A 24,914-nucleotide genomic window follows, 5' to 3' on the forward strand; every position below is an offset into this window, starting at 1 on the left:
GTTGGGAGGCCAATGGGTGTGACAAAGAACTCTGTATTACATACACAAGGTAAGTAAGATAATGAAAAAACTCAAAAAAATTTTAGTTACATTTCACTATCCATCTAATGGAGAGGTATTTTTATTCTGAACCTCCATAAGCAGTGTTACACTGCAAGTGTAATTCCTCTAATTAAAGAGTCTAAAAAATATTAGTGCCTACATTGGCATTTATATCAACACGCTCTCAATTCCACTTGACAGTGTAAGTTGAAATACACTATATATACAGTAGAGTCACAGTAATGACTGCAATGCACTGCAAAGCAATCTGACTTAGCTTTAACTTGGCTCACTTGAGAACATGCTTAACAACTCAGTAGTGAGGAGGAGGGAGACTAATTTTTCACAGCAGGATAAGGAGCCATGTTGAAAAGGGGGTGGTCTAGGTATCATCCTGACTAGCAAGGTTTCTGACCTGGCCTCACACAACAGTTGCAGAATCAAACAGTGAAAACAATTACAATCAAGTAATGGAAATGGAAAACTGGTAAGAAATTGCTTTCAGAATAGTCTTTAATGGCTCTTTATCAAATGGTGCAGTGTTTTGCAGTGTTTTTAGCGTTTTTAGGAAGACAGAAAACAATGCAAGCCTACTAAACCTCCAAAGAACACCAAGCTAATTAAAAGTTCATCTGAGGACAAGCTTAAAATTCAGAATAATTTTCATGAAAAAAACTTGGATATCATTCAACAAGGGCATATGCTAAATCCTTTTCCTAGGAAGGAAAGATCAACCATACAAAACATGATTCTGAAAAACTGGCCAGGAAGTAGATCCTCAGAAAAGGATTAAGGGCTTACACTGGATCAAAAAATTAACACAAGTCAATATATTTGATTTTAAGACGACAAAATACTGGATCATGAGGTGTAAGTATCCTAGAAGTTATGCAAAAGAACTCCTCCTTATTCAAATGAGGCTGTACCTGGAGTTTTGATGTCTAGCTCTTGACCAAACTTGCAGAAAGACATCAGTCACACGTAGAACAGCTAGGGGAAATCAGTGAAAACAATCAAGAGATCTAGAAAACAGGAACTATTGGAAAAGACTGAATCAGCAGTGGTTGTTAACCTTGAGAATTGACTGAATGGGTAAACAAGTCTTCTACAGCATACGGAACTGCTAAAAAAAGAAAGGTATCAGTGGGTTCTGCATGACCAGAGTGATTAGAACAAGAAATAATTGGCTTAAAAGCCAACAAGAAAATTCAGTTAAAATATAAGGGAAAGTCAAACAATTAAATACATTCCCCTGTGGACTTCTAAATTCACTACTAGTGAAGGCCTTAAGAGCAGATCAGATGAACATCTGTAAATGACACAAGACTGGCCGATTCCACCCTGCTTAGGAAGATGGATTAGATTATTTTTTAGGGGTGCCATTTTTGACACAAAGGTGCTTAATAAAAATTCCAGAATCAACTCAAAACACAAAATGTCCAAGCTGAAGCTAACTTCTATGTTGCCATAGCCAGAGTATATTCCATCATTAAAAATAATTACCTTAAAACATCCTTCAGTACTTGTACAATACACTGCAAGCGCTTTCACTGCAGGAAAGAGTAAGTGTTCGAGAATCCAGACAGGAGTTTATGTTTCTAGGTCTTTCGTTTTCACTGACTGCTTGAAAATATCAAGCATCAACCTCCTGCAGTTTCACAAACTTGCTTACGTTTACAGCTGATGTATAATTTAAACTTTTGCTCCCTTAAGTTTTACACCCAGCAGCAGAATCTGGATTAGCTCTTAGCACAGTGTCACACAATGCACTCTCACATGCATCATGTTTGTAACTGAAAGTAAGATTTCTACCTACCTTTAGCAAATTATACACAAAAACTACACTGTATATTCATGTTAGCATTAAGTCTGTAATTATTCTAGGAAAAAACATTCTCCGTCAAATCATGTAGACTAGTTTTGTACATACAATACTTTACCTATATATTTTAGAAATCATAACGTTATCAAATTTCCTGGTTTTGAGAACACTTTCAAACAATCAATCCTCACCTCCTTACCACCATTCTAAAAAGGCACAGGCATTAGAATTCACTAGATATGGATTTCACAGAAGATCAGCAAGAATCCTTAAGTACAGCACGATCACAGATTGTGTGAGTTAAATTTAGAATCTTTACTTTCAGATCTTCAATTCTTATATCATTTACCAAGGGTTTTGATCTCAGTGGAGCCAGAAATGCTCAGGAATTGGAAATGAAACAGCATGAGAAAAAGAAGACTTATGTGAAAGTTTCCAAATTCTTAAAACAATTAAATTCAGGCATGTAAAAAAAAATAAAATTAAGCTTTTGCACCACAGAAAGCTGTAATATACACCCATCACTGGTCCTCTCTGCTGTAAAAGAATTCTTCATGTATTTTAAAGATGACACTTGTGAAAGTGTCCAAATACGTAAGAAACATGTCAAGATGTGTAGCAATAGAACAGTTGCAATAGAAAACTATCATAGTCTTGATTCAGCATTTAGTAACACTCATTTAAGTTTCAGCAATGCAGCTTAAAAATTACTTAAGCTTTCAACACAGCAGCAAAAGCTGGATAATGATATTTAGACCTTGACTATTACTTTGTGCTCTGCCTGCTGCAACTGTGCACTCTTAAAAAAACCAAACCAACAAACAACAAACCCTCCCCAAAACCCTCACCACAAATGAATAAACTTCAACTGTAAAAAGAACAAAAAAAAAAGGGTCAACCTACCCGCAGCCACTGTTTCTCCGTAAGAGCATCACTGTAGTCCACATCCCTGCGCTGACGGGATCCTCTTCCAAATATTTTCTCTTCTTCTTCTTCACACGTAAGCCTTTCAACTTCAGCATCATCCTTAATAATCCAGGATGGTAATTCGTCCTCCTCCATCAAGCGGGGTTTACGCTTGGGGTTTCTGGCATCCTCTCTGCGACGGTCCATGTCCATCCGCTGCAATGGCAGTTGGGAAAGCATAAAACATTTTTAAGGGAAAATACTAACTGAACCATGGAAATCCCTGGCTATCTAATGATACTTGAAACTTTAAACCAAGTCCTTTTACAGGTATTTCCCTTCCACAATGCTTCTAAACACTTCTAAAATGCAACTATAAAAAGAAGCTTGATGGTTGATTTTCAGTCAAGTTCACTACTCTATAACTAGCTTTTACTGAAGTAACTGAGACAACACAGCAGCTAAGCGATACAAAGCAGATCACAAGAACACTGTTATGTTAAGTAAATAACTCTTCCTTTTTAGCTTAGTTTTTATGGTTTCTTTGCATTTGTACATGTGATCTCCAAATACTAATCATTCCTTGACAAGATCCCCATAACGTGTTATTATTAACTAAAGAGAGTAACTGAAAATATGTTTTGTAAGCCAGATTAAAATTTAAAAGCTAGTATTAGAAAAAAAGAATCAAGAAAGAGAATTTAAAAATTCAGAGAAAAGCTTGCCTACACAGTGTCAGAAAGCCAACATGCTTAAAACACTGAACTTTTCCTGATTTTATTGCTGTATTAGGCAAAAATCAAAACATACAAAAATATCAGATAAGATTAGGCTCTGTGAATCTCATTTGCATTTTTTTAAGTACCCCAAATCAGATAACATGAATAGTATTTTCACATAAGCCTTTTGAAGAGTCATACAGTATTTAAACGCCCAGTAATCAGTTTCTAAGCAAAGAAAACAAACAGGTGGCTACCAAGCATTTAATTTTCATATTTGAAAAACTAACATAAATAGACTGGCACCAGAAGTGGCAGTGACAGCAGAACAGGCTACTGCTTTGGTCAGTAAACATTTATTAAAAGCAGTCTCGATTATGCACAAACACCTCCCTTGTGTGCATGATGCTGCACTTTTACAGGATGCCAACTAGACATATTATGCTTTCACACCCTTTGCCAAGACACAGATATGCATAAATTAGAGGTATTATCTATCTATAGGGGCAGCTCAAATCCAGCCAAATTTACTAACTGAGGCTTAATGATGGCACTATTGTATATGCTGAATCTTCTCTCATCTTGGCACTTCTCAAACACAAGCATTTCCAAAATACTACCTCAGGCACAACATCTTACAAGTGGTCTTCATCATCTTGTCTGGTACCCTATCTGATTTCTAAACTCAGCCAAAAGCAGAATGTAAAATATGTGCCTGGTCATTCTGCAGGTCCAAATACATTTAAAAAGCAACTGTAAATACATGCAGGTTTTCCACATCCTTCATTACCTCAGACAATGATGAATAGACTGTGCAGCCTTTTGTTTTTCATAGCAGATTTCCATATTTCACCTTTTAAAGAACATCTTGTTCAATCTGAATTTATTTCAAAAAATGTCTCATTTAAGTCACACGCATGTCTTGACTTATTGCTGTAACCAGCAAGCTGCACTGAGAGGTGGTCCAAGCAGAATAGATGGGATGGATCCCTCTATTATTTAGCAGAGAATTTCAGTGAAGTCAGGCATCATATAATGACATTAAATATATGAAGTGAATGCTGAAACTTAATTTTTTTCTCCTGAGGACCATGTTCCATCCCTAAGACAAAGACTGAACTTTAACGTAGTGTATTTTAATAGCTGTTTTCTGAAATAAAAGCTCTTGGGAAGAAAATCAAAGACATTCTCAGTTAATCTGAGAGAGAGATTTAAGAGATACAAACAGCCATTTGGTTTTTTTTGGTAGGATACTACTCAAACCACTTTTATCTCTGGGAAATTTCTAGTCCTGTCTTCCCATGTCTTACAAAAACATGTGTTTCCAAACCAGATCTATCTTATTTTACTGTAATTATGAAAGTAATTGTATTTACACTGTCATCACTGAGGCCTAAATGCTGGAAATAAAAACACCCTACACCACTGATGCTTACACATAAGTGAAGAACTTAAGCGTTGGCACACTCAAGGCCTAAACCTTCCAGTTTAGAAAAAGCAGAAAGCACTGCTGTCCTGTGAACTGTGAATGGTTATCTTAAAACCTTCCAAATGATAACTAAAATAGTCTTTAAAATAACCACCTAAGCCACTCAGTGTAAAACAGGTAATTTATACACTCAGTTGTTGCTATATTGCCACTTTGGATCAAGGTGATAAACTGTATTAGCACTAGAGTACTGGCACCCATTTTGGTGAGAGGCCTTCCTTGAAAGGCCACTCTCCCACTTCAAAAGTTTTTACATCAGGAATCTTTATTTAAGTAAATATAAGATTAAAAATGACTTTTTTTTCTGGGAAGAGTAATACTTCTTGAAGCACACGACTATGATATCACAAGAGTTGTACAAATCATACTGAAACAGTGGCTTTTTCTATATGTTTTCTATGTTTTCTATACTTTTTACTATGTGATAAAGTGCCATCACTTGCAACGCATGCAAAATAAACAAACAAAAATAATTTTTTCTTGGATATTGCAGTTCGCTGAATTCTGATTACATCTGTACAAACTTAACAGAGGGAATAAGGTGGCACAGGTATCACTGAGGTAAGGAGAATACAAACCTAACTTTGTGATATTTAACTATGCAAGACCTAAAATATTGATAAAAAGAAGACAAACAACTGTAACTGCTAAACTTATTTTTCAGAGTTTTGTTTTATAATTAAACAGTTTACTAAAATTAAAACCAAATTCTTTTATAACAATTGTTTCTTAGCCATTAATATTTAAATTCACTGTTTCTATCTTAAATATTTTCAACATCCTGGCTTTCAAAGCATGTTAACTTTGCATCTTCAAATTTTTATTGCCTGCTGCCAACTCTTTACTTTTCCTTAAAAACTTCCATGTAAATTAATATGAAAAACAAATTCAGCCCACACAGTGCTAAAACTGTCTTCACTCTAAGCCCCTCAATATTTTACTGAAAGGCTGTTATTAGGCTTCAAACTTAACCCAAAAAGATGAAGAAGTAGAAATTTCCTGCAAACAGACATACATTCATCAGCTACGTTCAATCCATGGATTAGTTCTTTCCTTCTGGGTCTGAAGGAGAAGTACCAAGAAGCTTTTTCCAGCAGCAAATCTGCTTTCACAGAACTCACTGTACTCTTAGCCAATAATTTGGCTGAAATCATACCTTTTGAGTTTTGGATCAAATGGCCACCTCTTGGTTTCTGTCATGTAAATGCCTTTACACCCTAATCACTGAAGGAAAGTTTAAAAATAAAGACAGATGTCTGTAAGCACTCATTTTCTGTGCAGCCTAGCTTTAGGGATTTCAGTTCTTCATTAAATGAAACTTAGCACAAAAGGACTAAACTGGCACATCAGCAATGACAAAAGGCAAGGCCACATGGGGGAACACAGCCTTTGTCAACATGCACACACGAACAGCTGACACTTAGGTAAAAAGGACCTCTGTGCACTTGCGTAACAGCAAAGTTTCAGAGATTAATCCTTGCACAGAGGATGGTGAAGCATTAACAAACTGTGGTCCTATCAATGGTAGCTTCTGAGGATATTACTTGATACACTTTAATTCCTGTATGTAGGAGTGTCTGTCTTTCTCCACCTTGCAGAAGAAAGCAGCCTCTGCAAAATTAAAGGGGACAGTACTTTACTTTCAGTACTTAAGTACTTTCCTGTTGTTGTGTCAGTGACTCTCAAAGGTCCTTCAGCAATCCTCACTTTGTATACACATTAAAAGGCAAGAGCCATTCCTACACTGAAATTTTAGTAATTATTCCATCAGTGTTGTAGCAGTGCTAACAAAAAGGGAAGTGCTAATAAAAATGAGTCACTCACATTTGAACCACTGTCACTTGTTCTATTTCAGTAACCGTTTTAACAGTTGTAGCAGCAGAGATGCAGCTAACTGGGCTCTTGACAAAACCATCAGCAAACTCCAGTTAATTCACAAAGAAAAGAGCACTGTCAGTCTACTAATTCACTACCTCGTTAAGTTCCCATAGTTGTCCTTAGGAGTATCATAGTCCAAAAGTCAGAAGAAATGTTGAAAAGTAAAGTATGTTGTAGAATTAGCAAGCTAAACTGTGACTACCAGTTTTGCACTGTAAATTTCTCAGGTTGTGCCGCACTCTTCCTCATATTGGCACTGTTCCACGATACTGTCCGCAAGGATCCCTTAAGTCTGTCATATGAGGAACTCTGTATTTTAGTAGATTACTCTTCTTTCCTCAGATAAACAATACAAACAAATGAAGCCTATTCCTGCAACGCAGTTTTCCAAAATCTGAATGACAAAAGGATAAGGCCTTTGTTAAAAACACTAGAGAAGGCATTCTACTTACGACCATACCATCCTTACCATAAAGAGGTCAAATTCCTCCTCACGTCGAGCAATCATCTGATTCAGTGTCTCATCATCAGGAACTTCATCTTCCTCCTGGTTACACAGATGGATAAAGGTATTAGAAAGAAGCTACATGCAACTTAAAGTAACAGCCTCCAACAGGTCAGTGTTGTACTGACCCTCCTTCTGTCACAACACATGTGAAACACTCAAAAAGAGACTGTAACATTTAAAGTGTTCAGCAATTCAGAAGTAACACAAAATAGACATAATTAGAGAGATGATTGGGACTTATTACTACCTTCATAAATCGAGAATGAGGAAATGAGCCAATACACAACCAGGAAATTTTGGCTTGCAGTTTTCCTGGGTCAGAGGCACAGTTAGTGCTTCAGTTACAATATATGCATTTCTGTTCTGCTGCTTTACAGTACTCTCCCAGCCACAACCATTCTGCATTATTAGGTCTTTGCTGTCAATGCTAGGAGAATGAAAAAGTTCTAGTTAAATGGAAAAAAAACAAACAACAAAAAACTCAAACAACCCAGTATCACTGGAAAAATACCCTGCTGAATCCCTCTTTCTCTTGACCATTATTTGCTTACAAATTGAGATGTTAACCTCTGACTTCAGACAAAATTACTTACTTCATAAAAACAGAAACAGTTCTTGGAAAAACCATTTAGAACTGTAGAATTCAAATAAAAATGTTAAGGCTGAACTGCTGTGATACCCATTTTAACACAATCAGAGTTCACAATTCTCAGTTTCCCTCCCTGAACTATTTTGAAAGCACGTGGCACTTCAAATCTGACAACAGGTCAACTGAAACAATAAAACTACAGACTGTACAGACTGGTCCTACATAGGGCTTACTGAATCTATGTTACGGTACCTGCTACAGTATGCTGCAGACCTAGAACTTCTCATGAAAACTCGTGTTTTGTATTCAGTAAATGAGAGTACAGAATGCTGCATATAGCACCCAAAAAACTAACATTCTGTGCCCTTCTTTTTTTCCCCAGAAATAATCAGAAAAAGCCGCTATCTGTATTCACACATCTTATTTTCCCTTCACTGTCAAGATTTCTACACCTTATTAAATATTACAGTTCTTATTAATGCAGTTCCAAGCAAATACCCCTGTACCCTAATGTACAAAGAATTTACATTTTAACACGAAGAACAGCTGGAAAAATAACAGTGATCTTTCAACGTTCACGAAAATGAAGTTACATCGTTACACACACAGATAAAAAAAGATTACAGATCCCTTCCTTTATCATCAGCAAAGAATGTGAAAGTTACACACACTTCCTATCATCTCAAATAGAGCAACTTGTCACCTGAAAAACATAAGTGATCCCGTAGTAGAAGCTGTAACAACAGTGTCCACAAATCCTGTTGCCAATAATGTAGGCTTGGCAGAAGGAAAATTTATAAACATCAGTTACTTCTAATCATTTGCCATATATTATCTTATTCAAATATCTTTCTAAATACACAGAAATTACCTCTTTGCTTTATCTGGTACTGCTACAAGAAAAAAAAAATGAGCAAAAGAGGAAAGGAAAGAAGAAAGAAAAATAAGGAGAGTTTTGATGCTGAATTTAGGAAAACTACTAAATAAGTACAAAGAAAATATGGTGCTCTACATACAAGTGTGAAAAGCTTTGATACATAAGCTGAAAGCATGCTTAGCATGGGAATATTCAGTTCAGTGGTCACTAAACATACTCTATTAGATGTGCCAGCCCATATTTGCAAGTCAAATTTGGTTTGGTATTAATAACTTTCTACTGATTTACATTTTCTTGTCGATCTCTCATTTGCTACCCAGATTTTGTTTCCAGTGCTGCTGCAATGAAGAAGCAATGGCTGTTCAGTGTAGGATGATGCAAATTCAATCCCCCTTACTCCCTCAGTAGTTTCAGTATTTGGGCAAACTTTAGCATAGTCTCTGTTTCAGAAAGAAATTTTACTTGAACTCTTCAGTTTCAGTCTGACTGTTACAAGTCAGACTGCAATACCAATGCTTGCTTTAAAGACTGATGCTGGGTTACGGCAAGGAAACCTTGGTTAAACCTGTGCTTGCTTCAGGGTGGCAGATCAAGTGTATTTGAATAACACACAAGAAGCAGACTGCTCTGAAGTCATCTATGAAATGAGGCATGTGAAGCAGGCCTGAACTACAGTCCTGATTTTTGAACCATTTTCAGATAAGTGATCTCAGAGATCAAGAGATCTCAAACTTTACACCACATACTGAAGGATGTCAGTGAAACACAGACTACAGTCGTCTTTTCTTTCAATGTGCACCATCTTCAGACATACAAGTCATAGCCAGAAGCAAAATCAGGCTTGAAATCTCTGTGTCTTTAACCTGTGCAGGATATTATCAAGGTGGGAAAAAGTCATTCCAGAATGGGATTTTTTTGTGTGTGTGTCCTCAGTATATTTGTTACATTTATACAGTCCCTTCCAAATATGGCTTTCACCCAAACACTGAATTTTGTTCACACTAAGAGAAGAGTCTGCAGTGACAAGCAAAAGAAGGGTCTCACCATTCCACAATTGCAATTCCAGAGAGTAACACAATGGCAAAACAGGGACATGCAGTCAGTGACTGTATAACTTCACTTCCCACTATTATAAAGAAAGACTTGACAGCTGTTTTTAGACAGCTAATTGTTTCTCAAAGAGGAAGTAATAACCAGAAGTCCAGATTAGACACAGCACTGGAAAGAAACAGTTATTTTGCTGGCTTGCCCTAAGCCCAAAGCATATCAAAGCAGATCTTAACTATTACCCACGGTCCAAAAGAAGCATAGTAAGCAGGGTCTTCTATGATTGAACCTAGGTAGTACTAGTTGTTCAGCATGTCTGAAAAATCAGATTATCCAGTTCAACATATAAACTGGATTTAGGAACTGTTCTATGATCTGTTTTGGAAAAAATCTTTAATATAAATTTGCCAAAATTATGAAAGCGCAAAATGGGTATAGGTGACAGTGCCTAATTCCACACTAAGATTTAATCATTACCATAATAACCATTACACATTATAACCTATTACTGTGACCAAAAACAAAGAGAAAAATCAAGCTGTTTCTTTGACTGGATGGTAAGAATATGATGACATTTCTAACTTCAAAGGAGATTACAATCTTTGTAACTGATTAAAAAAATGACTCAGTACTTCCTGAAACGTCCTCTTACTGATATTTCTAACTACCTTACCTCATTTTCTTCTTCATGCTCCAATATGGCCTGCAGGAAGGCTCTCCTTTCGTGGCTTGAAGACTTCTGATCAAACATTCCGGCCTGAATAACTTTTTGATCGACGTTCAGCTTATACTTTGCAGCGGCAAGTATCTTCTCTTCCACACTGTTGACAGTGCACAGTCGCAGGACTCGAACTTCGTTCTGCTGACCAATTCGGTGAGCTCTGTCTTGGGCCTGCAAGTCCTATTAGGCATAAAACACAGAGTGATTTGTATTGTAAGTGTACTACAGCAAGTGAAGTACTCAGATGACAGTCTGCCACAATTCACATAGTTTATTCCTCATTGTTTTCTTTTCCAAAACTCCATCACACCCAGGTAAGGTGAAAACTGAAAGGAAAAAACATGGACATGCTTTGTACAAGCTCATGGCCTTCTAAGCCAGAATGAACCCTAACGTTAAGTATCTCTTGATTGCACGAAAAGCAAGCAACAAAATTACCAGGGAAAAAGCCACACATAAGGCCTTTACTGATTTGTAAATAAGTTAATTAAGAATTATTTGATCTACTGAAACTGGTTTTAAAATTGGAATATTTGTTTTAAACAGCTTAAATATGATCTTCCTGATTGAAAGTTCATATTTACTAGACTGTGAATCAATAGAACTATTTTTTGGTCAGGTGACTGCACTTACAAATAGAGGAAGTAAAAAGTAAAGTACACTGCAGGTCACAGGTAAAGAATTTATTAATTCAAAATCTTACCTACTTTCTTTGAGGAAAAGAGAAATCCATTAACTCCTGTAATTAATGTGTTTCTATTTCAACACAGTCAATGAAGGGTACTTATACACAAAAAGCTATTGTAGTTTTGTGCTGCTTCATAATACAGAAATTTCTTAATGTAGAGAAAAAAAAAAGGCAATGAGTTTGCCTATTTCAGTCCGGCACCTTGATTTTGTTACTGTTGTTAGCCTTTCCCTCCCACAGTTCCCTTCCCAAGCACTACCTACAATTCAGCTGCTGCAACCTAAAGGTGAAGTCTGCACTAACAGTAAAGATGAAGCTACAATATGAATTTGTTTATATAATCAATCTCAGAAGCACAGGAAAATGGCAAGGCAACAGTTTTTCTTTATATGCTGTTTAAATGCTACCTGCTCTCCCCACCCCTCCCTTCTCCGCTTTCACCTCCCACCCTCTCAGCTACCTCCTTTTACCACACTGCTCATTAAAATGAACAAATCACTCTCTCATTTGCAAGAGAAGAGAAACTGCATGCACTGAAAAGGAGACTGAAGGGAAGACCTTATCACTCTCTACAACTACCTGACAGAAGGCCATAGGGAGGTGGAGGCCATCTCTTCCAAGTTACAAGTGAAAGGACAAGAGGAAATGGCCTCAAGTTGTTCCAGGGGAGGTTTTGTTTGGATATTAGGAGGAAATTCTTCATTGAAAGGGTTACCAAGCACTGGAGCAGGCTGCCCAGGGAAGTGGTTGAGTCACCAGCCCTGGAGAGATTTAATAGATGTGTAGATGCAGCACTTAGGGCTTGGCAGTGTTAGGTTTATGTTTGGATTTGATGTTTTTCAGGGTCTTTTTCAACCTAAATGATTCTATGATTCCATCATTTTGTAATTGAGCAATATGCCCACCGAATACGTCAGAAAATATTCTGTAAATTCTACTGCACTGTAAGGATTTATTCCTCTCCAACTGTAGAAATATACAGTACTCTGTGTTGAACATGCCTGTGAGTACTCTAAAGACAACCAAAAAATCAAGTGTTTTCTGAGCTGCTTTTAAAAATCTCCAAATATGATTGCTCTGAATTTAAGCCTTGCTTTAAATTGGTCATCATGACATCTATGAGAGTGTTGTCTTGAAAGTTATATAAAAAAATCTCTTTTTAGTCTCACTTCCCTTACTTTTACATGTGGCCATTGACTATGTGACCTGCATACACTTGCACAATAGCTGAAAACACACACATACCTATGTAATTCCAGAGGTATCTGATTTACAGTCTTAAAAATAAGTTAAAAAAATAAATAAGGCACTAACTGACACAAACAATTCTCTCTTCTAGCTTTTTTAAATAAGCCAGCATGGTTTGATACCCCCTTTTACAGTGTTCAGTGTCTCAGGCCAAGACTGCTGCAGTCATACAGTTGTTCATTTCCTGAGACAGGCAGCGCTGTGCACAGTCTTTACTAAAATATCACAAACCATCTAGCAAAGACTCAAAATAGGGAGCTACTTATTAATATCCTAAGGGTTAAAGAATCAGTACAGCTGTACAAATGAAGCAGGTCTATAAGGTCCCTTGCTCTGAGGATTTCATGAGACTCAGGTAAAATATACACAGAAAGAATTACTTCATTGATTCAAACCAAAACATTTCCCGATTGTAGCAGTTCGCCTCACTGATTCCTCTCAAAGCAGCATTCTATGACTTACCTGGATCTATTCCTTTTACCCCAGGCTGTACCCCCAAATTTAAAAAGCAAACCAAAAATGCATCATGATTTTTTTGCCCACTTCATCAAGATAAGTAAATAAAAATAACCTGGTGAGGATTCCAGTCACTATCAAAGATTATAACTGTGTCAGCAGCCTGCAGATTTAAGCCTAGTCCTCCAGCTCTTGTACTCAGCAAGAAGATAAAGTATTGTGACCCAGGTTCATTGAACTTCTTCAACAGAGCAGCTCGATCCTCTGATTTTGTTGTGCCTGAAAAGAAATGAAATACCCTATAAGAAAGATGTGAACTGAAATAATATAAATACAATGCCAGTTGCTAAACGTACATGTGGAAGGGAAATTTTAGTTCACTTGCTTTTTGCTATCTCTGCCACATCTTCACTAATACAGAAAAAACACCACAAATGTTTTGGTCAACTGCCTGTCACATCTAAGAGATGGACTTCTAAATATCTCTTTTAAGTATTTATTTTGACATTTCAAAAGTGGACTCTGAAATATTGGCTAACATTGTTATACCTTTCTATGACTCACAAAAATTTCAATTAAAGTTACTATACACAAACAGACGACAGCTCCAGTTTTGATTAATGCCTTCTTGCCACAACAGCACCTAAAAAAATTTAAAAGTTATTTATAGAGAGATCTATCAAAATGTTACTGTTGGCCTTCATAGTGACTATTAACACAAAAGAATTGAAAATTCTTAAAAGATCCTATCTTGGTGTATCTTGGGTGATGGTATACAATAGCTGAGGGTGAACAGGCAAGGAATTCAATCATGGTGAAAACAGTACACAAAGTTCTAAGCAAAACTCAGGTCCTGTGCAATCTGGCAACTGCAAGAATTTCATGCATTTCAACAACAGGCCATATGGATCACCGTAGCCTGGTCCACTGTTTGCTTTACCTTTTTTACACTTCTGTCTGTAACTGGAAGCCAAAGAAAGTTTGCTACTTTTATTCAGGCTTCGATCTATGTACAGAAGATTAAGTCCTTCTATTACTGTGGTGAGTTGACCCCAGACAGCTGCCAGACACCCACCCTTCCCCCACCTCTCTCACTCCCCCTCCTCAACAGTACAAGGGGAAAAAAATAAGATGAAAAAGCTCATGAGGGGAGAAAATAAGATTGAAAAGCTCCTGAGCTGAGACAAAGCCAGTTTAATAAAAGCAAAAGCTATGCATGCAACAAAAGTAAAAAGAGGAATATATTTACTACTTCCCATCAGCAGACAGATGTCCAGCTACTACCTGGAAAGCACGGCCTCAGAAGCTGTAATGATTGCTTGGGAAGATGAATGCTGGAATGAGGAACGTCCCTGCAATCTCTTCCTTTCCCTCAGCTTTTATTGCTGAGCACACCTCTTTGGCCAGTTTGGGTCAGCTGTCCTGGTCTACTGGCCTTGAGAGTGGAGGGCTGTTTTAGAGAGAAAGCCTTGACACTCTGCAAACACTGCTTCAGCAATAGCCAAAACACTAGACTGTTATCACTGGTGTGTTATGAAACCTGCCTAGCCACAAATGCAAAGCACAGCATTTTATGGGCTGCTAGGAGGAAGGCATTCATTCCTAACTTCATTATTAGCATTCATCATAACTTTACTCCTGCCAGACTCAGAAAAGTCACACAGACAAACTGCTGGCCCACAGAAACCCATTTACTTAAGAAGCAGGTAACTCGGGTAGAAAATACGTCATATGAGAAAACAACTGGATAGAATCTACATATATATTACACTCCAGCATGGAAGGTATCAGTTATCATAAAACTAGAATAAAAGAAAAAAGGTTTAATCTCACTAATTTAATGAATTACCTCCAAAACCTTAAGGAAAACAAGAAGCTGTAATTTAACATACTGTGTATTGCCACAGACATTCAAGCATGAAAAAAGGATTCATTTAAACATACACAGTGCAAGGTAATTTAATAAATTTTAAATTTAATATAATTCCTGTTTCTTGAATGGAAGCACTAAAACACCTGCAGGCCAGAAGTGCAAGGAGGGTTTTGTTAGTGTGGTACTGTGTTCTTCAGACAGTTTTGACAAACCTTCAAACAGGTTTAATCCTCAGATGAGATATGGTGTTTCTAGCTAGGTAATTTCCTTTCAATTAATATATTCTTTTCCTTTCAATTTTCCTTCCTGAAATTTTCGTTTCAATTACTATATTTCCACTATATTTCTAAATCATTTTTTCATTCAAAGGTAACAAAACACATCTACACATGAAGTAACTGGGGCTACTGACCTTCCCGTGAAATTCAGGAAGAAAACTACAGGTATCACTTTACCTGTCACAGAAATTCAGCTACCCTGTGGAGAACAGCAGTCGAACTTTAAGCAGCTACCAATTAATTAATTCCACTGGAATCTAGGGAAAACACTGACATAATCATCTCTCATCATGAGAATACTTTCAGACAACTTAGTGACAACTGATTGGGACCTTGGATTTTAAATCTCGTTTGATGTCTCAGCCCCTAAACATCAAATCTCTACATAATCAGCATTCCAGGAACAGACCTGAGTGTTCATCAAAACAAGCCCTCAACCAAAGCATTTGCAGGTTTAACAGCTGAAAGAAAACAGTCAAAGAACCAGGGAGATGGAAAATTACTTAACTTCAACTACCAAAAGGCAAAAGCACATTTTGCTCATAATCTTGTCTGTAAGAACAGGGAAAATTCTAGCAAGCTGCAGCTTAAGGGTTTACTGCCGTAACTTCATGATGAATACTCTTACAGACTTCCTTCATGGATTAGTCAAACCATTTTATGAACCTGTTTACACTTCTATATAGTCACATCACAGCACTGGTGTGCCAGGAAGACACTAGGAAGAGAGTCTAGGTCTCTCATATCGAAATTAATGAAGCATGCTACCTCCTAGCTTACTATTTATCCCTTTTTTTTTTCGTGTAGCTTACCATCGAGACGCAGGTAAAGGAAATTTCGAAAGGCAAAGTAGTCTTCCATAATGGTCATGAGTGATGTCATTTGACAGAAAAGAAGCACACGATGGTTAGTAGCTCGTAACTTTGGTAGAATACGATCGAGTAGCTCAAACTTCCCTGAGGCCCGATAAAGTTCGGCTCTGTTGAAGAGAAAAAGCACAGTAAATGTCAGAATGAGCACGTATTTAGAAAAGTTTTTAGACATTATCATGTCAGAGTACAACAGAGATTAATTTACTTAAGATAAACATGACTAATAGTACTTTTCTCTCTTTAAAATTGTTTATGTTGGTTAAAATTTAAAAAAAAACAAAATCACACCTATCTGAATTCCTGCTTGGAAAGGATTTTTCTTCAAAGTGTGGGGACTTTCAATCACATAGCATATCTTCCTTTATGAAACTCAATTTTGTTTCATTATTTATCAAAACAAACATTATTGCTCAGCTAGATATACATTTTATCAGTTAAGACATTCACCTGCTAGTTTTGCTTTCAACTGCCATTTACTGCAGCTATAAGATGTATTCATCAGGCACGTGTTAGAAACAATTCCCTTTCTACTCAACTACTATGCACATGAAATGAAATATTCCAAACTGAACTAGAATACAGAGATAATGGGAAGAGTTTGACAGAGGACATACTTTTTAACCATATAACCTTAGTAGTCCTGAACAATGTTTAGCTGCTTTGATTAGCTGCTCTTCTGCCTTCTATGCGATGAATTGCAAAACAGATTCTTAGCACTGAAATTCAAGTAATAACTGAGAAAACAGACGTAATCACTATGTCTAAACCAGCATCATAGTGATATACTTTACAAAAATAAATTTTATGTGACCTTTTTTCTAACTTTGAGTCTGTACTCTCAAAATACGATTTATCATTAGCAATGATATACTTAAGTCCGCAGGATACATGGCCTTCTGGAATGCATACATATGTAATCAGCAAAAGACTAAACTGTTTAGGAGACAAGCAGTCTGGTATACTAGCTTAGGAGACAAAAGGTCTAGTAAACTTTTTAAGGAAAAAAGAAATTAATGTCATCAACACCTAAACAGGAAGGGGGTCAAGTGGAAGATACACGCCTTTCCTTTAGAAAGCATCCATTTCTAGACAGTTGCATAAGGAAATGCCAAGAACAAAATTTAAATCTATTTAATTTCAAATAATGGAAGAAACGCTACTTTAATTTGGAATAAAGATGGTAAAGAGAAAAAAGCAAAAGGTAAAAGTTACAAAGAGAAGAAAACCCCCACTGGTGTCTCTGAACTTTCATTCCAAAGGAATTAATTCTATTCTAACCTATTTCAAAATAAAGGGAAAGGAAGATATGTGTTTACAAACTTCTCTGCCTGTCCTACCGAAATAGATGAAAGTTCATAAACAACTCATGTAACAATTCCAGTACTGTTATATTCTGCTTTAGATATTTGCCCTGTGCCTCCTCTGTCTTTCTATAACCTGCTCAAGTTTGTTAGCAAGCATCTTCTAGAAAAATAAAGTGATACGTTAGTTCTAATACAACATTATGAACAAGACAATCTAAATGAGTTACCCATTGATGACGCCATTTGAGTAGCCTAAATGTTCAGCAAAGGACTCCTGCAGAGTTATAAGCAATAAACAGATTATTACACACTACACAGTAACCCAAAATTATGCATTTTTCTATCACAAAATTACATATATGAGCATTTGAGTCTGAGTTCCGTTATGTTCTTACTCTTGGAATCTATCTTGCAGCAACAGTGCTCTGCTTAGTGTTTTCCTCTACTACTATTATTTGAAATTCATGATTTGCAGAAGTTACTGCTGCCAGCATACATTTTACCAGATTACAAATACAGTAGAACTTAATTAATTTATACTAATTACTGGAAGATCAATTTGCAAATTACTCAATCAGCATGCAAGAGAACAAAGAGTGAAAACTACAATGATAATACACCACAGTAGGTACTTATTCATTCATAAATGTAGCTACATTCCAGATATTTCCAACACTTTCTAACTTTCCAGATACATTATAATATTTATGTACTTTTTGTCCTAATGAGAGATGCTACACAGATAGCATTTTTGCTGAAAGAACAAAGTGGACAGAATATAACAATTTGGGTTGATACTGTAAAAGATTAGGAGCCTGCCAGTTATAAAGCTCCTACATGTGGCCTTTTTAAGTAGTGCCTCTACATCGTAAATTAGGTCTACGTAGAGATTAAGTTGTTTTGGAATGTCTTAAATGAAAAAAAAACCCACAAAAAAAACCAAAAACCAAAACAAATTTTTTTAGATGCAGTTTTTCCACAAGATCAAAGGTTTTAAAATTAGATTTCAGATTACCAATAAAAAGCTGGCAATGGGTCCATTTGTTCCTAAAAATAAAGCACTGCAATGATAATGTTTTTCAAATGCATCCTTTTCAGCACATAAGCATCAACAGCAGTTTTCTATTATGGTAGCCATCTGAATAAAGGCAACTCTCAAAATAAAACATGTCAGTCTTACCTCAATGTGTTGAAACATGTAAGGGTGATTGCATATCTTTCTCAATTGCATGATAGTATTCATAAGAGTTTTCGCCCCACCTTTTCCCTATGGGTACAAACAATGCAAATCAAAAAATGAATCTAATTTCTTAGCTTATTAATAAAGTTTTTTAAAGATATTATTACACGCAGGCATAAAAATACTTCTACCCCAAAACAGAAGGAGCCTTCTACCAAATCTGAACACTGCATCACTAATAAAAAACCCCACCCAAATCAACAACAACAACAAAAAAAGCCAAAAGTTACTGTGCAGTCATCTTGCTGTATAAATTAATCTATCCTAAGAATGCTCTGCAACTAAAAAGGAAGTCCTGGAAGTCATCCACTAAGTGCACTATGTATCTACCTGCAGTATTCACAGTGGGAAGCAGAATATCTATTGTCTTGCATACTGCTTATTTATACTGCCTATTATGAAAACATACAAATTCCATCATGTCTGAACCCTCTAAGAGGAAATTATTCTGGCCAAATGCTTTTCAGATGCTACAGTATCTCCTCCTATCTAACTAGATATATGGGTTTCTCTTTGCAGGCCAAGTAAAACATAGGGCCCCAGGCAACTAAAAAGCTAGAGGTAGCCAAACCTCATGTGTCATCTTAGTATTTAATAAAGTATATTCTCAAAACCTACTCTACAGTGAATCTTTTTAGAACCAGGACAGACTTCAGACAATATTCAGTTGTGCTAGATTAAACTGTATGGTTAAAAACTAATTGCAAGCAGTGGATACAAGTTTGAGAACACCAAATCATATCAACATTGCCAAACACTTGTTGCTTTAGGACGCCACTTTGCTTTATTACAATTTAGCAATTTCCAGTGGTAAAATCGGGGAAAAGCATACTATTTGATTACATTATATACTAATACATAGCCTAAATCTGACTACATGACTTTGAATCACACTGATGTTTTAAAGAGATTTCTCATTAACATATCTCATAAGTATGAATGCAAGCACACAGCCCTAGCTGGCTGAAACAAGGCTTAACTAGTAGCTCTGAAAGACAAGATGGATGACCTTCTGTAGCCAGCACTGCCACAATCACAGTTATTCAGGTACATTATTGGATTAAGTTTGACCAGGCGAAATAGCGGTTTTTTCAAACACTGCCTTCTTGCAGAAAGGCATTGTAACTACAGTGAATACCAGTAATGTCTCTTCCTTGTGAACAGACAGCATGAGCTGCAGTCTTGTAAAACAGAAGGACATCTGACAGATACCTTTTCCCTCATGACAGTTACCTGAAGTAAAAGCCTACATATTAATTTTATAATATTGAAATAATATTGTTAGCATGTTTAATTGTAATACATTGTTCCCTACAAGTTTTAGTCTCTGTCTCGTACCTTCTTGTCTTTTTCAGAACCATCTGTGAGAAGGATCCCCTTGGCTTGCATGTGACGGTACAAGATTTTCTGAAGAGCTGACATATCACATTTGATCACATATTCCACCTAATATAAACAAAAATAACCAAAAATAAAAAACACATAAAAATCCCACACTGACATAATGATGTTAGTAGGCTCTAACTGTAGGTTCTTGTCATTCCAAAACATAAACCAAAAAACTATTATCTGCACCCTAACACCGCACATAATTTCAGTGAGCAGCAATCCAACTGCAAGCCTAGCAATGTCTATCTGTGAGTCACAAGTACTATAAGACAGTTGGATACTAAGAATGTAATTGCAGAATTGCCAAACATATTTTTTCTCATTCTGTAATATTAACAATTAAAAATAAAAATTTATTTATTTTACATTCAATACGTAATTTTAAAAAAGATTTTATGCTTAATAATCTGTGGATTTTATTATCTCTGTAAAGCATTATAAAAATATAAAGCTAAGCATTATAAAAATATAAAGCTAAGCATTACAAAAATATCATTGTATAACTAGCAAATAAGCATCCATCATAGTGTCTAACTAGCGTTATGCTTACCTAGGTGGGCACAGAAATAGGCCGTTTTCTCAACATCAACTAAAAACATAGGCAATTAACAAAGTACTGTATGATGCTCAGGTTCAGTCTGTCTTCTTGTTCAGCTTTCTAAAACTATACTAAGTAAAGCAGCTTTAGACTGCACACTACCTTTAAATCTAGTAATACAAATACATTATAGCCCAATTTAACTGATTTTTCCTACTACCCAATATCCAGATTACAGTCATTATGTTTTTATTAAGTTATGTAAAATAAAAATAGTCATATAATAAAGCCACACTAGTAGCTAGAAGTCTTTCAAGTGGTGACTAAAAGAAAATGTATAAGTTTCCTAATGTTTAATAAATAAATTGAATAAAAATTATCAGGCTGTATTCTTTCCAGAAAGACAGGAGGATGAACTCATTGAAGAGAAGTGACCATATCTTCAATGGCTTCTTTACCAAGATTTATAAGATCTAATGCAACTGATTAACAGCCTTCAGTTAACAAGTTCAGTTTTCATGGTTGGACCAGTTGCTTTTTTTGGTAAACAAGATAACGGAAACAAAAAGAAACATGGTCCTCTGTGTCTCAGTGTGCGTGCAACTTCTAAATCTTCCTCCAATGCACATTAATGCATTTATCAAATTTGGTGGCTATGCAGAAATTTGAATAAAGATTTCAGTAATATTTTTAAATGTAAGAATGTTTCATTCTCAAATAAATGCTTCTGAGGATACTGAGAATCTGACACTTGAAGAACAGAAAGTCACAACAATAATAGTATTTACAACATTATAAGGACAAGAAGGAAATTTTTAAAGGCCTTTGAGTACTGTCACTGAGTATCTGTACAGAGCTCTTCAGTCATTCAGCCAGTGTCAGTCAGCTGACAACGCAACTTACAAAAATTTCATACTGGTAAGCTTTTAATCCAGTTGACCTTAGCACCAAACTTTCCCAAGCACGCCTTCAAATTTATTTTTTATTTAGTTGCTGTTGTTATTCTGGGAAGGGTAAATGGGAAAAAGGGATGCAAGATTGCAGAGGAGAATAGGATAGGGCAAGATGAGTTGCCCAGAGATAAAAACAATGATCTTTTAAATCAGAAGAGAATTTTATCTGAATTAAAAAGCCACTGATTTAAAAAAAAACCTGTGCAATTTCAACAAGACACTTCAGATAACTCCTGGAATATTTACACAGGACCAAATTCTGCCTGTTTATACTATAAAGTCCAGTAGTCACTTAAGAATTCCAGAGAACTAGTTAAGTGAGCAAAGGTTCTACCCAGTGCAGGGAAGATGGGACAGGACAGAATGTTATCCTCAGTGTATGGCTAACTCACTTACAACTTGAAACCATATATGACGGAAATAAGTTGCATTCTTATATGAATGACTACAAACAGAATTAAATCTGTAAGACTGGAGAAACTTCAGGCTTCCTCAATGACCAACTTTCTTTGCAGAGTTATAAAAAAACCAAAACAATAACAAATACTAAGTAAGTCCTCTTCTGTAACTTAAATCTGAAAAAGGAACATTACATAATGCTTTAAAAAAGTATTAAACGCCTTCCACAACTTCTCTCTTTGCAAACCTTTTCTGGCAGTTGAGACTCAACCTCTTTCTTCAATCTTCTCTCCTCAATGACCAACTTTCTTTGCAGAGTTATAAAAAAACCAAAACAATAACAAATACTAAGTAAGTCCTCTTCTGTAACTTAAATCTGAAAAAGGAACATTACATAATGCTTTAAAAAAGTATTAAACGCCTTCCACAACTTCTCTCTTTGCAAACCTTTTCTGGCAGTTGAGACTCAACCTCTTTCTTCAATCTTCTCAGCAGAGTCCACCTACAGAAGTTCATAAAATCACTACAAGGCAACTCAGTATATTCGATAATGTCCTCTCTCACATGAAAGGTTAAGTGTATGCAATAACTAATTACAACCAAACTGACTTCCAGTCAAAAAAGACACTGATACTAGAATTTTCTGGCTTTATAAAAAAGGTAGCTTTTAGTTATGTTAATTCCCTAAGTACCAGGGAGAGTTCAAACACTAATCCTTCTGTATAAGCTCCTGTTTTCATCAAAGTGGTTTGTTTCTGATGTTTTAAAAAAAAACCTGCCACAGTACCCTTTCTCCAGTCATGGCAAATGGAGCGTTGAACCACTGTTCAAAGGTGCTACAGCTCTTGAAAATGGTTGGGAGTAGGAAATTGAGAAGAGCCCAGAGTCCAGGCAGTTTGTTCTGCAATGGAGTCCCAGTCAGCAGGATTCGCCTCGGGGCCACATAGTGAGTATTCAAGACCTGAGTCAGCTTGCAGTGATGGTTCTTCATTCTCCAGTCATGGCAAATGGAGCGTTGAACCACTGTTCAAAGGTGCTACAGCTCTTGAAAATGGTTGGGAGTAGGAAATTGAGAAGAGCCCAGAGTTCAGGCAGTTTGTTCTGCAATGGAGTCCCAGTCAGCAGGATTCGCCTCGGGGCCACATAGTGAGTATTCAAGACCTGAGTCAGCTTGCAGTGATGGTTCTTCATCCGATGGCCTTCATCTACTATCATGTATTTCCAACGAATCTGCAAGAAAAAGAAGAAAACTTGGCAATTAGAGCAGGTCAAATTCCTCTCTGCAGGTGTAGAAAAAAAAATAATTTCAAGCCTGAGACATCAGTGATTCTCATTTATGAGAAAAGCCAAATCATGTATTATCCAAGTACCAGTGTCCTTGCAAGCAGCAAAAATATAAAGATTCAGTATGCTGAATCTGATGCTGTATTCTAACTTGAATTACAACAGCAAACACTGGATTCCTTCCATTTGTGGGAAAGAAATTAGGGCGACCTTCTCTTCAAAACCAGTACATGGTTCACATGGGTAGAAAGAGACCATATAAACTCCAGATAAACCTGTCTGCAACAGGAACCTTGACAGAGAACAAAAACATTTTCAGACAAAATAACTACGCTCACAAACAAGAGCAACCCTCAACTTTGTTTTCAAGTTCTTACTCAAAAATGAAGCATAATTATGATCATCTCATCTCAGCTACTGCATTTTCAACTGAAGTGTCTATTTCTTAATGTGGAAGTTTAAATACAGTCATAACAGATGCTGAAAGTAAGCTGCTCAAGCTCTCTCTTACCACCTGTACTACAACATGCACAGTTAACATACATGCTAGACTGACCATATGACTAGGAAGGCCTCAGTTTGTACTTTCATAGATGCTAGCTAATTCCATTTTGCAGGACAAGCTGAATGGCATAGTGCTATCCTTCACATCTTTTAGCAAGGGCAGGCAAAAGCTAGAGGGGAAGAAAAACTGCAGTCTCAAACTTTTCCAAAGTCGTCTTATGCTAAGAAAAGGCACTTCCTTTGTATCAAAGAGGAAAAATGAATAATCTAAATATGCAGTATGTTACAGAAAGAAGGCACATACGTGTGTGCACATTAAATAGCCTTACAGTGCAGCAGCTTTCAAACTAAGTCATTACATTTGAAGAACACCTGTTGACAGTTAGCAAGCCTCTAAGAACTGGGCCCTATGTAGTAAAGAGCCCGGATACCAAATTCATGATTCAGGTAACTATTCAGTCATCTGGGGAAAAGTGACCATACAGCCGGAAAGGCTCTAATAATAGTAAGAATCAATTCAGAAACAACAGAAAAAAAAATTTAAAGTCAGGACTGCAGACTAGGTTAAATGCTATTAAGCAGAGGGCAGAAAAATCATAGTTTTCCTTTGACAAGCAGGTATACAGTACTGACAGAATTTCACAAAGGAATTACTCTCCCGGCCACATTCAGGAAAATTCTAGTGTTCACAGGGAGAAGAGCTGTGACTGAGAAGTCCAATCATAAACAGAATAGGAAAGGAAAGGTTAAACTTTTATGAAAGGACAGAATTACAACTGATGAATGTGTTTTGTGCTATGCAGCATCTGAAGGTGTCTTGAAGATCTTGCTCTTAAGAGATGACAGTCAGTATTACCTTAGCAAGGATATGTTTGTCCTTTATTATGTACTCATAAGTAGTTAAAAGAACATTAAATTTTCCACTTCGAAGCTGAGGAACAAGTGAGCGGCGCATTGCAGGTGTACCCTAAAAAGAGGGAGAGAAGTGAGTAGTTACTCTTTCTTATGATGAGGAAAATATGTTTTATGAATCAGCCAACACAGAGCAACCACACGAACTTGTAAACACGCAGTACTGCAAACAACGTAACAGTGCATTCCAGACTTCTTCAGTGCTTTTCCTAAACTGCTGCAAGACTGTAAAACCCTGTTTATGGGGCACTGGAAAAATGTAGCTAGCAGTTTAGACTCTTCACAGATTGCTTGGCCACACCACTACTACAGTAGCCATGCAGCAAATTATTCTGCTATGTATAAAATATGAAGTAGTTATAATTTGTATTACTTCCA

The 24,914-nt window shown here is 36.5% G+C and overlaps 1 protein-coding gene across 1 annotated transcript in view; it reads right to left on the reverse strand.

Annotated features, from left to right (window-relative positions):
• Positions 1-2,767: 2,767 nt before the first annotated feature.
• LOC104544442 (probable global transcription activator SNF2L2) overlaps positions 2,768-24,914 on the reverse strand; it is a gene marked incomplete at its 3' end in the record, with an annotated part of 47,594 nt that continues 25,447 nt past the window's right edge. The window contains exons 14-24 of the mRNA XM_010189315.1: positions 24,481-24,591; positions 22,980-23,066; positions 22,284-22,391; positions 19,896-20,003; positions 18,498-18,584; positions 17,545-17,591; positions 15,954-16,120; positions 13,106-13,269; positions 10,551-10,778; positions 7,326-7,403; positions 2,768-2,986 (exon numbers count right to left, since the gene is read on the reverse strand). Coding sequence (XP_010187617.1) covers positions 2,768-2,986; positions 7,326-7,403; positions 10,551-10,778; positions 13,106-13,269; positions 15,954-16,120; positions 17,545-17,591; positions 18,498-18,584; positions 19,896-20,003; positions 22,284-22,391; positions 22,980-23,066; positions 24,481-24,591 — 1,404 coding nt within the window. The remainder of the gene's footprint in view (positions 2,987-7,325; positions 7,404-10,550; positions 10,779-13,105; positions 13,270-15,953; positions 16,121-17,544; positions 17,592-18,497; positions 18,585-19,895; positions 20,004-22,283; positions 22,392-22,979; positions 23,067-24,480; positions 24,592-24,914) is intronic.

The sequence above is a fragment of the Mesitornis unicolor genome, unplaced genomic scaffold (assembly GCF_000695765.1).
Source record: "Mesitornis unicolor isolate BGI_N332 unplaced genomic scaffold, ASM69576v1 scaffold30507, whole genome shotgun sequence".
Taxonomy (NCBI): Eukaryota; Metazoa; Chordata; class Aves; order Mesitornithiformes; family Mesitornithidae; genus Mesitornis; species Mesitornis unicolor.